Here is a 12,639-nt window from a genome sequence, read left to right as displayed (position 1 = left end):
TCATTGAAACATTTCAACTTGTACAAAGGTTCTACCACGTTTGGATTCTCGTGAATGGTAATTCGATTTGTTGAACATTATGGAGCATGTTCTATCGTAATTTTTTATTAAGAAATAAAATAAAAAAAATTAAAAAGTGGATTTTTTAGGAAAAATTCATCTTGCGACATAAAATTTTAAAGCTTTCAGGGGTTGACAAATGTGGTATTGTATCGATGGTGTAGAAACCAAACTAAAATGTCGTTCCCTCTACGGTCTTGTCTGTCACACCAACCCTAGCTTGTTGTGACACTTCACGTTACCCTAGTCACGTAAACATAGCTTAGGCTACAATAGAGAAGTTTATATCATAGCAGCGGAATAGCGCTGCCGAAGTAAATAGCGATTTGGGAACAATACATTTTTTTCTTCTGACCAAGGCACTTCGTATGGAAGAAGTTGAATATAATTTGTGCTTTAATGAAAACACATTATATGTTTTCACTTTTTAACTTTAGTAAATCAAAAATTATTAACACTTCTATATATATATATATATATATATATATATATATATATATATATATATATATATATATATATATATATATATAAGTATATATATATATATAAGTTATTTGTTTGTGTGTATGTCAGTCGACTAACGTCATGTTTGTCGACTGACGTCATTATAAGGATTGAGCTGAATGTCGTCATGAAGTTGTTTGTCGACTGACGAAATTACAGACCGGGACACAAATGACGACCGGGACACAAATAACGACCGGGACACAGGGAATATAAATGACGACCGGGACACAGGGACACTACTAAAACGAGGATGCCGGGGGGCACAGTGGGGGTATATAAATGACGACCGGGATACAGGGAATGTTCAATTAGCAATCACCATCAACAAAGCTCAAGGGCAATCATTAGAATAATGAGGTATAGATCTGAATACGGATTGTTTTTCCCATGGACAATTATATGTTGCATGTTCAAGAGTCGGTAAACCTGACAATCTATTTATATGCACAGACAATGGGACAGGGAAGAATGTTGTATATTCGCAAGTTTTACGTAGTTAAAAACATATATATATCTATCGATATTCACAGGTGGGACACAGGGACATAACTACAATGGTGCGTAACTAATATGGCACGTAACGACTTACGCGCGCGGGGGGGTTTGGGGTGGCGCGAAGCACCACCCCAACAGCTAGTGTGTATATATATATATATATATGTATATATATATATATTTGATTCTACGTTTATTTGATTCATACCCCCATTTATTGTGCTGGAACAGTTTTTCGCGCCATTATACCCTAAAATAAGTTAGAATATTGTAAGATAGAGGCTTTTTTTTTAGTTTCCTCACCTAGCTGTTTTTCTAGGCCAAGCAAGGATTGATCCAACCTTACTGAATCTTCCAGGCTAAAGTACATGGGCTTGTCGTTTCTTTATCGAAAGTATCTGACAAAATATGAAGCAAATAAAAATGAAGTGTGTTGGAAAAATTTAGCTTTCCAGGTTCGCCAGCCCTACAGTGGAGAACCAGGGCGGGTTTTTTGTGGCGAACGCGGGCCTTTAACCCCTTTAGAGAAAAATCAGCACTGTCCAGTTATTATCGTAGATGGCGCCAAACGTCTATCATTAATATTTTTCTAAGTGTTTCTATCGAATCAAAAAATTATCTCATACCTATACGCTTCAGACCTACTTTTGCATTTGCTTTAGTACAAAAATTTACTTTTCAAGCCCTAAAAATCAACTTACCTTACAAAATCTGCAAAACGGGTTGAACTCAAAGTTGGATGCATCTAAACTTTCGCTACTAGACGGCAACTTAAAAGCTGGACTATGGGAATTTTTCTATAGATGGGTCCCTAGTTAAATACAAATGACGAGCCTGGGCTGTGGCGAACCTGGGCCGATCTCCCCTACTTGGATTGTAAAAACTGTAGGTGACATCTCTGCCGCCGATGCATTCCAAAAAGCTATTGTAGACCTAATGCTGTTTCCGCATGCGCAAGTGATGGTGGAAATTTACTGATAATATCGGAGATATTTGTTGATCTTTGCAGTGGACGCAAAATGGTCCCGTCCTGATCTGTCATTTCGAACCGGAATAGGCACCTTTAGTGTCTGAAACAACCACTACACCTACTCGGAAAGTCAGTGATATGTTCCTTAAGCTAGATAATTCAGTTAATTAAGGAATGTTAATTGTGGTGCTTCATCGGCTCTAAAATCCATCTATGTGATTGTCTTGAAGAAGCCATCCAAAGATTTTAACCAATCCCAAACTGCGAAAAGACTTCTTTTTTAAAGTTATCAAGGGAGCATAGCACTCATCACATACATTTGCCATGTATCCAACGAAGACCTCCGTAAAATTTAGCTAATGTCCGTTTTTGAATTAAATTCGAGTTGTCATCAAGTCATTGCTAATTGTAGAAAAAGCCAAGAAAGGTTAGGTAGTAGAGTACATAGGGTGGTAGGGTAGTACATGTTAGGGTAGTAGGTAGAAGGACCCTAAGTCTGAGTGAGAGGCAAAGCTGGGAAAAAGCTTTTTTGGAATTGTATAAAAATCATGTCATTTTCGCTTGTTGATAGATAGTCTATCATCCATCCATCTTAGGACAGAACTAATGTAAATAGGCATAGAACTAGGGATGATACAAATTTTTGGTTGACTCATTACGGACAATGTCCACTGGACTTGTATGTAAAACTATGACAAAACTTGTATACTAATGAGGGGGGTGCTGGCCCTTAGGAATATCCCTCAATAGTTGAGAAGTTGCTTTAAAAGGGTTTCAAAATTTGAATCTCGAGGCTTTCTGTGTGAACATTGCAGAGGCTCTACTCTGCTATGTAGAGAGTCCACATTTTGAAATGTTTCAGTATTTGAAAATTTTGTAAAATCTGTTCAACTTAACAATTTCTCGGCAAACATTTAGGGGGGAAATGGAAAAGGCTTCTGTTAGTCTTCATAATCTTGTTTAACATCGCAGGGGATTCGAACGGCCTTGCTAAATTTAATCCTAATTTATTAAAAAGAAAGAATTTTGATCTAATTAATTACGATAGCCTATGCTAAGTAATAAAGCTTTCAATGGATTTAATGTTATACATGTCCCAATCAAAACATGGCATTTTTATTCAATCGTTCTCAATCGGAAAATCTAATGAGTGATGTCTTTCTAATCTGCAACGGATTTGCAACTACTATGGAAAAATCCCCTTCATAAAGGTCAGCTAACTTTTCAAAACTTTTGTTAGGCTTTTTCTCATATTTTTCAGACTTCATCAGATTCGTAAGTAACATTAACTATTCAGTTATAACGCAACGCAGTTATATTTGAATATAAGTGAATATATATTACAACGCAGGTAAACTTGGGTCTAGAGGGGGCAGTTGTCTCTCCCCTGCCGCATAGCAAATTATACCTCTGAAAATATTCCACATTGTGTGGGTACTCCCCTGTTTACAATATGTCACTAAAAAGTACCCGAACATTTTTATCCTTATTGTGATGAACTATTTATAATTAAAATATATTACCTGTTTTCACTTGTGTTCTCTTCTTTTACCTTCCTTTCTTTACAATCTTCTTTGTGGATTCTGCTTCCCTCTTTCATTCAGATTTTTATTCTTTTCAGAGGACATCAAATATATTGGGGATTTGAACTTATCAATTACAACTCAGTGCATAGTTAAGAATAACGTGTTCAAGTGCCAAGATGCCACTATTGGAAATCTCCTACTGAAAATCAATTCCAAACTTGGTGGCACCAACACCTATATAAGCACCAACCCAAATCACAAAAAGAGTCTGTAAGTACATTTGTTTTTGTCGCTTTTTTTAGCCCAAAAAAGTTACTGTTGTTCAGGTCTGGGTCTGGCCTTCCCATGTTACCTCCCCCCCCCCCCTTGCCATGTCTCCCACAAAATTTTTATTTATTAAAATTATTTTCAATCTATTAAGTAAATAACAATTAATTTTTTTATTTAATATTTAACTGTTATTTATTATCTTAATTTGATTATTTTACTTATTTTTATTTTGTTAATCAACTTAAATTTTTTTCATAATCGTTTATTTAACGAGATATCGTAGCAGCTCAGAATGCTAAATTATTTTACTTAATCTACTTAAATTTTTTTACTTAAATTATTAAAAATTATTTTAAATTATTTACATAAAATAAAAAGTAAATGAGAAGGTAAAAGGTCACTTTTAAATACACTTATAAATCATATCACGAAGGAGTTTAAAACTGTTCGAAGGCACTTTACGGGTTGTAGTTTAAAGTTTTTCTTATTTGCTAATAACGTTTTCCCCAATTTCATTATTGAATAATGTCTTCTATTGAATAATGTGAAGTTCAAGACCACTTTCATAGTTTCGGAAGTGGGGTTTCAAGTATTACTTTAGTATCACGTATTTGGAGATCTTCTAGTTTTACTAACAAGTAAGCAGTGTTTTTGGACCTGACAAGTAAGCAGTGTTTTAAGGACCCCAAACAGGACAGCAGTACTCGTGGATAGGTCTGGTTTAGGCTGTATAGGCCTTTGATTAAATTACTATTTGGGTTGCTGATTCGTACTTTTCCCACTTTGTTTTATTACGTTGTGTGCAAAGTGTGCGACCCTGATTTAGGAATGGGGCTACTTTTTTCCCATACGAACTTTTTTCGGGAAGCTCGTAGGAAAAAGAGGAAATTATTTCTTATTTTGTTCGTATTTAATGTGTCTTTTGTGGCATGGAACTCACATTTTTCTTTGATCATGATTTTATCCGTTTCACAAAGCGTGCGCTGTTTGACAAGAAAAAGGTCGTGGTACTTTTGCCCTTTACTAAAATTTGCCCTTTGCTAAAAAAGGGCAAATTCAATTTGCCCTTTACTAAAAAAACACAAATGAATGTGCATTGTTTTATATATATATATATATATATATATATATATATATGAAAATAGCGACGAAGACCACACTGCCTTTCCATAACAAACAAATACAACGTAGAGACAATAGGGAAAATTTCAAGACAGTGGAAATTATTTCTGTAGATATTTCGGCCCTATGTCCAAGGGCCGTCTTCAGCACAATACAAGAATAAGAGAAACTATATATATACATCAAATAACTATAACTATACTTACATCAAATTGTGAGGATTAAAACTGAATAATTAAAAACACTTTTTAAAACTTTTTTTAAAAATAGCCCTAGCATCCTTACTTCAACGAAGTTGAGTCCTGGTTGAACTTCGTTGAAGTAAGGATGCTAGGGCTATTTTTAAAAAAAAGTTTTAAAAAGTGTTTTTAATTATTCAGTTTTAATCCTCACAATTTGATGTAAGTTCTTTTATATATATATAGTTTCTCTCTTATTCTTGTATTGTGCTGAAGACGGCCCTTGGACATAGGGCCGAAATATCTACAGAAATAATTTCCACTGTCTTGAAATTTTCCCTATTGTCTCTACGTTGTATTTGTTTATATATATATGCTGATATTTATTCCTTGAAATCTTAATAATTTTGGAATAGGTTGGGATGGAGGCGGAGCGTGTGTAGCTGTGTTGGCCTCAGGCAGGTTGGTGCTGTGGTGAATTGTTAGTAGTAGCAGCAGTAGTATCAAGTACTTATTAATCACTTAAGACGAGTTTGTTCTGAAAAACTGTTCAGTATCTTGGTTTAAAAAATAAAACAAAAACTAATCCTTTCGTCAACATTTTGTCCTAGTGACAATGTGATAAATTCTACTAAAAACGAGCAAGAATTAACATGATTAGGGCTGATAACCTTTTCAAGGCCCTAAAATAAATTTTACTTTACAAAAAAAAATAACCGTAGATTGTTAGTTTAGTTTACATATACTGATATTTATTTCTTAAAGATTTAATATTTTTTATTTGATTCAAGTAAATAATGAAAGTATTTAAAATGTATTTATTTTCAGGAAAGTGCAAATTATTTTCTGGTCTTGAGAAGGCAAGGGGTTATCAGTCCCCTTGTTAATTTTATTATTAATGTTAATTTATTATTATTATGTTAATTTTTGCTCGTTTTTGTTTGACTCGACTATTTAATATAATTTCTGTTCGTTTTGAGCTTCATTTATTTACATTTTGTGATTTATCAAGCATAAAAATCAAGCATAACGTCTTGGCTTTTTTATAAATGTTTGTAATGGCATATGCTGGATCAAAGTCAAAGTTAGGTATCCGTCTGCCAAAATATTGGATGGATTGTTCACTGTGGGGTCTGTAAGCTAATTTAATCTTCTTGGTTTCATCGTATGATTTTTACTCTTTGATTTCCCCCAGAATAGGTCCTAGTGGTCCTAGGGGTACTGGTGGTTTATAGAACATCTCAAGATTTGTTAGTATAAGTTCTAGTATGTTTCCACTTTTATGAGTGGGAACGTCGACCACTTGTTTCAGACACGTAAAATCTAGTTTTTCAACAGTTAAGGTCAAAATCTCCAGCTATGATGATAGCTGGATTACTGAATTGTTTGTGAAAATCGTCAACTTAATGATGCAGGAATGTCTCTAATTCACGTCTGACGGGTACTTTCATGATAATACACCGCTGCTAGAATCATGCATGTGGAAGTTCTTTGTAATCCTCTCGGCTTGTAGCAAAGCCAGATTATTTTATGACACGAATATGAGGGGCTAATAAGTTGTCTGCATGGTAAATCGTCACGGCAGTAAATGCCTATTCCACCTCCGTGTTGTGTATCTTGTCTGTCACATCTCGTATTGAAAAAATTCATGTAACCGTTAATAGTGCCTGTTTCCGTTACAATATCCCAGTAATATTGCCAGTGGTGTCGAATTGATGCGTAAACCAAACTCTAAGTCGTCCACTTTATTCGTGAGTGATCTGGAGTTGCATAAAATTATGCTTAGGAAATTTGTTAGAGTGACAGGTTTTAATACCGCAGGGAGGTTATCCGAGTTGACCAAAGTTTAGTCACAATATTAGTATAGTTTCTGAATGATGGACAGTAATTATATATGTCTATTATTGCTCATTTTATCACTTTTGTTCTGTTATTGAGAACTGTAGAGATTAGTGGTATACATTGGTCGCCATAAAAAGGCGCTCAGTGCTCTCTGCTTCCTCGGACTTGTTTCTACGCTATCTACTCTTCATATTTGAAGAGCTGATATAGATGGCATTGCATTTTTTATATCTTAACTGCTCCTCTATTTTATTTTGACATAAATCAACTTTTAAAGATTATATTATAACCGTTAGATTATTTATTTGAAATTTTACGACCCTGAGATTTATGTGCCTGGGACAAGTGTCCCCTCTGTCTCTCCCCTAATATGCCTCTGCTTCTGTTTTGGGTTTTTTTTTTTTTGGTTGGGCATGCATAGATACACATCAAAAATGATTAAATGGCTGGAGTGACAGATTCTGTGGGCAATTCATAAACATCGAAAGAACAGTCTTTTAGCCTGATAAAATGTATGGCTTTTTTTCTTTTTTCTTTTTTTTCTTTTTTTTTTTTTTTTTCTTTTTTTTTTTAAGACCTAGAGCTAGACCCAAGACTTTTTTAAGACTCAAGACCTAGTGAAAAATAACGGATTGGCTTGGGATAAAATTGCTGGAAAGTTTCGTTTATGATGATACACAACAACAAAAAAGAATTTTATTACCTTCAAAATGTATTTCTGTTATAGATCTCTTTTTTCTGTTGAATTCTGAAAAAGTTGTGCCACCTTTGCCTCTCACAGAGACTATCTGTCTGGGCTTTACTGTAATTGGCCGCGGCTCTTAAGGCTTTTCATCCCTTTCACCAAGTTGATTTATGGTAAAAATGTTTGTTTTCTTTTTTTTTTGTCGTTTACACATACACTCTGATAAATTTCTGTTTTTATGGCACTTGGTATTAACCAAGTGACATATAGCAATCGCCAATTCTGTCGGTCTGTCTGTCTGTCTGTCGGTCCCGGTTTTGCTACTTTAGGCACTTCCAGGTAAGCTAGGACGATGAAATTTGGCAGGAATATCAGAGACGGGACCAGCTTAAGTTAGAAATAGTTGTTTTCCCAATTTGACCATCTGGGGGGGAGTGGCGGCCGGTTAATTCTGAAAAATAGAAAAAATGAGGTATTTTTAACTAACGAACGGGTGATCGGATCTCAATGAAATTTGATGATTAGAAGGATATCGTGTCTTAGAGCTGTTATTTTAAATCCCGACCGGATCTGGTGACATTGGGGGGGGGGGGAGATGGGAGGGGGAAACTTGAAACTTGGAAAACACTTAGAGTGGAGGGATCGGGATGAAACTTGGTGGCAAAAATAAACACAAGTGCTAGATACATGACTGACATAGACGGAACGGATCCGCTCTGTTTGGGATAGTTGGGGGGGGGTTATTTCTGAAAAATTAGAAAAAATGAGGTATTTTTAACTAACGAACAGGGGATCGGATCTCAATGAAATTTGATATTTAGAAGGATATCGTGGCTCAGAGCTCTTATTTTAAACCCGACCAGATCTGGTGACATAGGAGGGGAGTTGGGAGGGGGAAACCTAAAACTTGAAAAACACTTAAGAGTGGAGGGATCGGGATGAAACTTGGTGGAAAAAATAATCACGAGTCCTAGATACATGATTGTCATAACCGGAACGGATCCGCTCTCTTTGGGGTAGTTGGGGGAGGGGTTAATTCTGAAAAATTAGAAAAAATGAGGTATTTTTAACTTACGAACGGGTTATCGGATCTCAATGAAATTTGATATTTAGAAGGATATCGTGTCTCAAAGCTCTTATTTTAAATTCTGACTGGATCTGGTGACGTTGGGGGAAGTTTGGGGTGGGGATCCAAAAATCATGGAAAATGCTTAGATTGGAGGGATCGGGATGAAACTTGGTGGGAAAAATAAGCAGAAGTCTTACATACGTGATTTACATAATTGGAACGGATCCGATCTATTGGGGGGGGGGGGGTAATTCTGAAGAATAAGAAAAAATGACTTATTTTTAACTTACGAAGGAGTGATCGGATCTTCATGAAACTTCATATTTAGAAGGACCTCGTAACTCAGATCTCTTATTTTAAATCTCAACCGAATCAAGCGTAATTGGGAGGGGAGCGGAAATCTTAGAAAATACTTAAAGCGGTGAGATCAGGATGAAACTGGATGGGAAGAATAAAAACCTGTCTAAGATACGTAACTGACATAACCGGACCGGATCTGCTCTCTTTGGTGGAATTGGAGGGGGGGGGGTAATTTTGAAAATTGAGGTATTTGTAACTTACGAAAGGGTGACCAGATCTTAATGAAATTTGATATTTAGAAGGATCTTGTGCTTTAATGTTCTTATTTTAAATTCCGACCAGATCCTGTGACGTTGGGCGGAGTTTGAGGAGGAAACTGGAATTCTTGGAAAACGTGAAAATTGGGGTATTTTTATCTTACGAATAGATGATCGGATATTAATGAAAAATCTTAATGAAATTTGATTTTTAGAAAGAATTCATGTCTCAGAGCTCTTATTTCAAATCCCGACCAGATCGTTTGACATTGGGGGGAGTTTGAGGGGGAAATATTGGAAAAACACTTGTAGTGTAGGAATCGGGATGAAGCTTGGTGGATAGAATAAACAAATGTCCTTAATACGTGATTGACAGAATCGTACTGGATTCGCTCTCTTTGGGGGAGTTGGGGGGAGGGGTTCATTGATTTGGCGAGTTTGGTGCTTCTGGACGTGCTAGGACGATGAAAATTGATAGGCGTGTCAGGGAGCTGCACAATTTGACTTGATAAAGTCGTTTTCCCAGATTCGACCATCTGGGGGGCTAAAGGGAGAGGAAAAATTAGAAAAAATTAGGTATTTATAACTCACGAGTGGGTGATCGGATCTTAATGAATTTTGATATTTAGAAGGAAATCGTGATTCAGAGCTCTTATTTTTAATCCTGACCGGCATTAAGCCTCTTATTTTCCTTTTTAAATCAATCTATTGATTCATAGAATTTTGTAAGAGCTCATACCGTATGGTCTCTTGGCTCTTAGCTCTTCTTGCCTCGTCACAAGTGCCATATGAGCTCTTAGCTCTTGTTCCAGACATATTTTGCTTATATGAATTTCAGAAATACTGGAAAACTAGTTGTAGGGCGTGGAAAAACAGTTGTGTGGCCTAGATAAAATTATTCCTCTTATAGAAAGAAAGTGTAGTTGACTATGTATCTATAATTTCCTTGTCTAAAGAAGCATTTCAAAAAACCAAAAAAGAAAAGCTGAGTTTTTTTTTTTGTCTGAAAAGGAAGTTTAAATCTAATATTTTAAAATGCCCTCTGCCTTGTTTTTAACAAAAATCGGGTACCGATACAGGGATTTCTTTCGTAGAGCTGTTTTGATTTTTACCATAAGAGGAAAATTATATAAGAATTTAAGAAAATATTGATCTTATCATGGGGCATGGCTCGAAACAACCCTTTGTGTACATGTCTGGTAACTGGTTATTATGCACATGCTCTTTGGTTATTATGGGGGCGTGCCTGGGAGGGTTTATTCAGGAGATATTGTTGAAACAGGTTTTAATTCGTGATACTTGGTTTATCCGAGCATATGCGTCTATCCAAAGAGCACGCGTAACTTACAACAGAATAATTGATTCAATTTAAGTTACTCATGCTCTTTGGCCTATTCTATGGAGTTACTAATTAATTTATTAATTCATTAATTAAAGATATATATTAACTTTGTTTTATTATCGTTACTTTTTTGACAGGCCAAATATATTGAAAGAGCGAGTTATGATCCTTGGTGCTGATGTGTCACATCCCGCTCCAGAATTTAGAGTCGATAACCCTAAACCATCAATTGCCGCTGTGAGTATCTTGCTTTTTTTCTGCTTATTATATATATATATATATATATATATATATATATATATATATATATATATATATATATATATATATATATATATATGTGTGTGTGTGTATATATATATATATATATATATATATATATATATATATATATATATATATATATATATATATATATATATATATATATATATATATATATATATATTATTAATATATACATATATATAATTCATGTATTAAAGTAAGTATTAAATAAAATAAGATTTGAATAATAAAAATAATTCATAAAATAATAAACAAGTAATGAAAAGTATCAAAAAAGTATATGAAATATTTGAATATAAAACTAGGTTCTTATTAATCTATTAGATTACTTTTATTTGGATATCAAACCTCTCCCTTCCTTACTACGCAAATACCCATACCCAATTGTATATTTGTCATTCTTGAAATTCAGACCTGGACGATATTTCTGTAAAGTGAAAAAGTTATAATGTAAAATATGTCAGTTGACCGTTGTTCCCTCTCGTTTTCTCTCTCTCTCTCTCTCTCTCTCTCTCTCTCTCTCTCTCTCTCTCTCTGCTCTTTCGATTTCTGTTTCGCTCCCGCTCTCATTCTCTCCCTTACTTCTCTTTTTCTCGCTCTCATTGCTTTTTATGGCACTTAGTATTAACCAAATGACATATAGGGATCGCGAATTCTGGCGGTCCGTCAGTCGGTATCGATTTTGCTAGTTTAGGCACTTCCAGATAAGTTAGGACGATGCAATTTGGCAGGCGTATTAGGGACCAGACCAGATTAAATTAGAAATAGTCGTTTCCCCGATTCGACCATCTGGGAGGGAGTGGGGAGACGCTTAATTCGGGAAAATTAGAAAAAATGAGGTGTTTTTAACTTACGAATGTGTGATCGGATCTTAATGAAATTTGATATTTAGAAGGATATCGTGTCTCAGAGTTCTCATTTTAAATCCCGACTGGATCCGTTGACATTGGGGGGAGTTGGGGGAAACCTAAAATCTTGGAAAACGCTTAGAGTGGAGGGATCGAGATGAGACTTGCTGGGAAAAATAAGCACAAGCCCTAGATACGTTATTTACATAACTGGAACGGATCCGCTCTCTTTGGGGGAGTTAGGCAGGATGGTTAATTCTGGAAAATTAGAAAAAATAATTATTTTTATCTTACGAAGGAGTGATCAGATCTTATTGAAATTTGATATTTAGAAGGATATCGTGTCTCAGAGCTCGTATTTTAAATCCCGATCGGATCCGATGACATTGGGGGGAGTTGGAGGGGGAAACCTAAAATCTTAGAAAACGCTTAGAGTGGAGGGATCGAGATAAAACTTGCTGGGAAAAATAAGCACAAGCCCTAGATACGTTATTGACATAACCGGAACGGATCCGCTCTCTTTGGGGGAGTTGGGCAGGAGGGTTAATTCTGAAAAATTAGAAAAAATTAAGTATTTTTATCTTACGAAGGAGTGATCGGATCTTAATAAAATTTCGTATTTAGAAGGACCCCGTAACTCAGATCTCTTATTTTAAATCCCGACCAGATCCAATGTCATTGGGGGGAGTTAGGGCGATGGAAACCGGAAATCTTGGAAAAGGCTTAGAGTCGAAAGATCAGGATGAACCTGGTGGGAAGAATAAGCACAAGTCCAAGATACATGGCTGACTTAACCGGACCGGATCCGCTCTCTTTGGTGGAGTTGGGGAGGGGGTAATTCGGAAAAACTAGAAAAAATGAGTTATTTGTAACTTA

At 35.5% G+C, this 12,639-nt stretch overlaps 1 protein-coding gene across 3 annotated transcripts in view; it reads left to right on the top strand.

Annotated features, from left to right (window-relative positions):
• The window catches only part of LOC136040200 (protein argonaute-2-like), a 121,565-nt gene that overhangs the window by 94,575 nt on the left and 14,351 nt on the right, over window positions 1-12,639 (top strand). For all 3 annotated transcript variants that reach the window (XM_065724354.1, XM_065724353.1, XM_065724352.1), the window contains 2 exons: window positions 3,657-3,831; window positions 10,765-10,864. In XM_065724354.1, coding sequence (XP_065580426.1) covers window positions 3,657-3,831; window positions 10,765-10,864 — 275 coding nt within the window. The remainder of the gene's footprint in view (window positions 1-3,656; window positions 3,832-10,764; window positions 10,865-12,639) is intronic.

Source organism: Artemia franciscana, chromosome 20 (genome assembly GCF_032884065.1).
Source record: "Artemia franciscana chromosome 20, ASM3288406v1, whole genome shotgun sequence".
Lineage (NCBI taxonomy): Eukaryota > Metazoa > Arthropoda > Branchiopoda > Anostraca > Artemiidae > Artemia > Artemia franciscana.
Note: the sequence above shows the minus strand (reverse complement) of the source record. Positions and strands in the feature narration are given on the sequence as shown.